At 38.8% G+C, this 6,314-nt stretch overlaps 1 protein-coding gene across 1 annotated transcript in view; it reads right to left on the minus strand.

Moving 5' to 3' along the window:
* Positions 1-641, minus strand: part of OCLN (occludin) — a 52,428-nt gene extending 51,787 nt beyond the window's left edge. The window contains exon 1 of the mRNA XM_023729563.1: positions 592-641. Coding sequence (XP_023585331.1) covers positions 592-641 — 50 coding nt within the window. The remainder of the gene's footprint in view (positions 1-591) is intronic.
* Between the last annotated feature and the right edge of the window lie 5,673 nt (positions 642-6,314).

The following is a 6,314-nucleotide window of genomic DNA, read 5'->3' on the forward strand; positions in this document are numbered from 1 at the left end:
AAAAGACCACATACTATATGCTTCCATTTATATGAAATGCCCAGATGCAGACAAAAAGCAGATTGGTGGTTGCCTAGGGCTGGGGTAGAAATGGGGACTATCTGCTAATGGGTGCAGGATTTCCTTCTGGGCTGATGAAAATGTTCTAAAAGGCATTGGAATGTACACTCTCAATGGGTAAATTGTAAGATATGTGAATTATATCTAAATAGAGCTGTTAAAAAATTGACAATATGTTGCCAGTGGCCATTTAAGCAAGGCATTAATATAGAAGCTTCATACCATTTGTGAAAAACAAAAAGGAATAAATATACACATAACTATAAGCCTAGACTATCTCCTGAAGGAAACACAAGAAACTGGTAACAACTGTTGCTTCTGCAGAGGGAGACTGTCATCCTGGAAGTTAAGGGTAAGAGGGAAACCCACCTTTCCTGTCTACCTTTTGGTACAATTTAAATTCAGAAGTGCATAAATTGCTTTATTTTAAAAAGCAAAGCACTTAACAGATCAAAGTTCCAGCTATATACATTTACTTTTTACATGTGATAGACTTTAAAAAAAAAAAAAACTAAAGAATCATTTACTTACAATTCATCGGGTCTGTAAGGAGGTGGACTTTCAAAAGGCCTTGAAGACATGGCTGATGTCTGGTCACCTGATCTTCAGGATGAGCAACACCTGGTAGCTCCCAAGATAAGCCAATCTAAGCAACAAAAGGAGGGTAATGGAATTATTATTGAGCTCAGAGTTTCCTTACATCAGTAAGAAACTAATGATACCAATCTCCAAGTAACCACTCACTACGAGGTTACTTATCCTTTCCATTGCTATTTTTACATGTTGGACCATTAATTCCTTGAGCACAGGACATCACTGAGCTTAGGAGTTATCCAGCTTGGTATTCTTCATAGCACTTACCATCATGCTCTGCACATCACTGACATACAAATAAAATATTTTTTAAAATTGAAAATCTAAGTTATAGTAATGATAATTTCACAAAGCTTTTACAATATAGGTAAGATGATTTTTTTTAAGTAGTCATTTTAAAGAACAGGAAGATGTGTAAAGAAAAATGACATAAAAATTCTCAAATTTATTCAGTTTCATATTACTTTCATATATAAAATGAGAATGCATATGAAAGTGCATATATATAGTAGTATCTAGCACATACTATAGCAGGTCAGCAAAAAAGAGGAAGACCCTCAAAGAGATGGAATGACACAGTGGCTGCAACAAGGGCCTCAAACATAGCAACAATAGTGAGGATGGCACAGGATCAGGCAGTGTTTTGTTCTGTTGTACGTAGGTAGGGTTGCTATGAGCTGGAACTGATTCTGGAGCACCTAACAACAGCAGCAGCACATACTAGCCCCTCAATGGTAGCTAAAGCATAATCTAATCAGTTAAAAATTATGTCTTTATCATTAAAGGTGACTACAAAACTTATCTATGGATGGTGGAATTGTGAATATTTTTCCTTATCTCCTTTTCCAAGTCTTCAAAATGAGCATTATATTTATAAAAGGAGAAAAATATTAAACATGCATTGTATTAGAGAGCCCTCTTCTAAGAGAAAAATAGTGATTTTGTTCTAAAATTCCTCAGAGCACAAATCCCTCACTATCTGAGGGGCAATTTCACTCAATCAACAAGTGTTTATTAAGTGCCCACACTGTGCCATGGAAGCCCGAGGAAGTATGAGACAGTTCTCAGGAAGGTCACACACTACCTGGACAAAGGAAACTAACAAAGAAAATAAACAGCAGCCACATCAAGCAGTGTTTAGTGCTGAACTGCATGATAAAGTGCAGTACAGGGATAACAAGGAAAGACTTAAGAATAGACCACCTGTGAAGCTGGGGTCCTGGAATGAAGGAATGAAGGGAGGGAGGGAAATCCAGGCCAAGTGTGGCTAGTTTGTGGAGGTAGGGGAGGGCAGAATATGCTGGAATACTGATGTTGTGGTTAGGTGCCACTGAGTCAGTTCCAAATCACATCCAAAGTATGTGAGATGTGGAATAGTGTAATCTTTTTAAATAAGGCTACATAGATTGGGATGTAGTGTAAACATGAAGGGCTTCAAAGGCCTTATAGGTATTTCTCATCTCATTCAGGTAGGGTATAGGGAACCAGTTCATGATTTTCCCTCAGCAGGGGAGGTATAAAGAAGTTTAATTTCAAACCATTTTACAAGGACAAACAGGACGGAGTAGGAAAGGACACCTGGAGTCAGCAGCAGTGATTTCAAGCATGCGGTGGGTGAAGGACTAGCTTGGGAGATAGGAGGTAAGAAAACTAACATTCATCAGAGATACCTACCATGTGCCAGCTGCTTTGCATAAAATTCTCATTTCATCTCAAAACAACCCTCCATGGTTGATTAGCCACTTTATAGGTACAGAGCTGGTCAAGGATGTTAAGTAATTTGCTCAAGGTCATGTGGAAGTCAGGGATGTTAAGTAATTTGCTCAAGGTCATGTGGAGGTCAGGGATGTTAAGTAATTTGCTAAAGGTCATGTGGAGGCTAGTAAGCCACTGAGCTACAATTTGAACCCAGATCTCGTGTGCTTTCCACTACCACAAGTATAAAGAATGAGTTCCTTTTGGGACATACTATTTTCTGTGTGCAGTGGAACATCCTGGTGTTAATGTCCACTAAGCAGTGAAGCTGGGAGTCATCTACCTGGTTCCACAGGCAGGTCCATGGGCACAAAAAACTCTCCAGGAAAGAGACTCAAGAGCAGCAATACTTGGTAAACACAGTCACCAAACCTAAAAAGCTTCACGTCTATTCTAGAAAATCCAGTGCTGGAGACACTGGCAAGGTACCTGTCACAACAGCTACAGCACATCTCCTATTAAGAATATTAAACCAGCTCCAGGTTACACCAGTGATTAGTAAAGAAGGGAACTTTCAGATCCACTAGAATATAAACTCCATGAGAACAGGAATTTTTGTCTGTTTTGTTCACTGATCAAAAACAATGCCTGGCATACAGTTGTTGTTGTTACATGCCGTCAAGTCAGTTCCAACCCATAGCGACCCTATGTACAACAGAACGAAACACTACCCAGTCCTGTGCCATCCTCACAATCATTGCCATGCTTCAGCCCCTTGTTGCAGCCACTGTGCCAATCCATCTCATTGAGGGTCTTCGTCTTTTTCATTGACCCTCCACTTTACCAAGCATGATGTCCTTCTCCAGGGACTGGTCCCTCCTGATAACATGTCCAAAGTATGTGAGATGCAGTCTTGCAAGGCATAGAGTAGATGCTCAAATATGTTACATGCTTATATGAGTCAGACTGGACCATGTATATTTTGCCTGCAATACCTCTTGTGCTTTCAGGTTGAAGATAATAGAAAAGTAACAGATTAACTTTATGAGGTATTACTCCTGAACAACATCTCAGAAAGACCTATAATCTGAATATATTAAAGTGTCTAATTTTTTACCGTTTCAAATAAGGTCTGTGCAATCTTACATTACCATTTTAAGAACAGTTAATCAATTTGAACTCTTTAAACTTTTCTTCTTTAAAATAAATGGCAACTGTCCCCCAAGTTCTTAAGGACAGCCAATTCCAAATTCCTCAGAATAAAATATTATCCAACTGTGCAAATGACTTGAATAAACATTTCGCCAAAGAAGAAATTCAAATGGCCAACAAGCACATGAAAAGATGCTCAATATCATTAGTCATTAGGGAAATGCAAATTAAAACCACAATGAGATATCACTTCATACCCACTAAGATGGTTTTGATAAAAAAAGCAGAAAACAAGTGTAAGGATATGGAGAAATTGGAACCCTCATCCACTGCTGGTGGGATTGTAAAACGTTACAGCTGCAGTGGAAAACAGTCGGGTGATTCCTCAAAAAATTAAACATACAATTATCAACAATTCCACTCCTAGGCAATGCACATAGGAATTCAAAGCAGGAACACAAACAGATACATTTACACCAATGTTCACTGCAACACCCACAATAGCTAAAAGATGGAAACAACCTAAATGGAAAAATGGATAAACATGTGGTACATACATACAATGAAAAATTACTCAGTCATAAAGAAAAATGAAGTCCTAATACTTGCTACAACATGGATAACCATTGAAATCATGCTGAATGAAGTCAGTCAGTCACAAAAGAAAAACTACTGTGTGATTCCACTTACATAAATAATCTAAGTGATACAAACCTAAGTTTATTAGTGGTTACTAGGGGCAGATGGGAGGGAGTGGGAAAGGAGGACTCATTACTTACCGGACACTGAGTTTCTGTAAGGGTGACAGAAAATTTTGGAAATGGATAATGGTGGTGAATACATTTAATGCCACTGAATTTTATATATGAAGAATATTGAAATGGCAAATGTGTATATATATGTGTGTGTGTATATATATATACATACATATTCTTGTGTGTGTGTTGCTGTCAGGTGCATACCAGGTGTTATGGACTGAATTATGTCCCCCCAAAATATGTTGTAAATCCTAACCTCTATGCCTGTGGTTTTGGAGCCCTTGTGGTGCAGTGGTAAAGAGCTTGGCTGCTAACCAAAAAGTTGGCAGTTTGAATCCACCAGCAGCTCCTTGGAAACTCTGTGGGGCAGTTCTACTCTGTCCTGTAGGGTTGCTATAAATTGGAATGGACTGAATAGCAACAGGTATGCCTGTGGTTATAATCCCATTTGGGGTGGGGTATCTTTATGTTAATGAGGCAGGATTAGTGTAGGGTGTATCTTGAGTCAATCTCTTTTGAGATATATAAAGAGATTAAACAAGCAAGTGAAGGAGAGATGGGGTAAGATAGATACGAAGATACATGGAAATATCCAAGAAACCAGGAAGCAGAAGCAGAAGCTGAAGAAACAATAACTTCAGAACCAACAGAGAAGACAAAACCTTCCCCTAGAGCCAGCGCTCTGAATTCAGACTTCTAGCCTCCTAAACCGTGAGAAAATAAGTATCTGTTTGTTTAAGCCACCCACTTGTGGTATTTCTGTTATAGCAGCACTAGGTAACTAAGATACCAGGTGAAACCTCACAGAAGGGAATATCAGAAATACTAGTAGCATAATACAATTAGCATAATTTCCCCAACACAGTGAAGGAAGGCAATTTCTCTACATTCTTTTATTTTTAAAAACTTTTTATTGAAGCATATCATACATACAGAAAAGTGCACAAATCATAAACATACTCAGCCTTGTAAATAGCACCCAAGTCATGAGATATCACTTCATACCCACTAAGATGGTTTTGATAAAAAAAAGCAGAAAACAAGTGTAAGGATATGGAGAAATTGGAACCCTCATCCACTGCTGGTGGGATTGTAAAATGTTACCGCTGCAGTGGAAAACAGTCGGGTGATTCCCCAAAAAATTAAACATACAATTATCAACAATTCCACTCCTAGGCAATGCACATAGGAATTCAAAGCAGGAACACAAACAGATACATTTACACCAATGTTCAACCAAGTCAACTTCTCTATATTCTAATGCGTCTGACTAAATTCATTCAGCATAATGCCTTCCAGATTCCTCCATGTTATGAGATGTTTCACAGATTCATCGTTGTTCTTTATCGTCAAGTAGTATTCCATTGTGTGACTATACCATAATTTGTTTATCCATTTGTCCGCTGATAGGCACCTTGGTTGTTTCCATCTTTTTGCTATCATGAACAGTGGTGCAGTGAACATGGGTGTGCATATAACTATTCATGTGATGGCTCTTATTTCTCTAGGATATATTCCAAGGAGTGGGATTGCTGGATCATATGGTACTTCTATTTCTAGCTTTTTAAGGAAACACCAAATCGATTTCCAAAGTGGTTGTACCATTTTACATTCCCATCAACAGTGTATAAGTGTTCCAGTCTCTCCACAACCTGTCCAACATTTATTATTTTGTGTTTTTTGGATTAATGCTAGCCTTGTTGGGGTGAGATGGTATCACACTGTAGTTTTGATCTGCATTTCTCTAATGGCTAATGATTGTGAGCATTTCGTCCAAGGCTGTAATCTTTATGGAAGCAGACTGCCACATCTTTTTCCCGTGGAATGGCTGTGGGTTCGAACCCCTGACCTTTCAGTTAGCAGTCCAGCGCTCTTTACCCACTGCGCCACCAGGGCTTCTGCAGTATAACCTAGTGGTTTTAAAAGCCCATTTACTAGCTCATTAGACAACAGAAGTCCTCACCTTCTCTGAGCTTCAGTGCCCTCTTCTGTCAAAGGAGGAATAATCCTGACCTCTGGGTTGAGACAATTAAGTAAAATGTCAGCAAGGCAGTT

Source organism: Trichechus manatus, unplaced genomic scaffold, assembly GCF_000243295.1.
Source record: "Trichechus manatus latirostris isolate Lorelei unplaced genomic scaffold, TriManLat1.0 scaffold00029, whole genome shotgun sequence".
Lineage (NCBI taxonomy): Eukaryota > Metazoa > Chordata > Mammalia > Sirenia > Trichechidae > Trichechus > Trichechus manatus.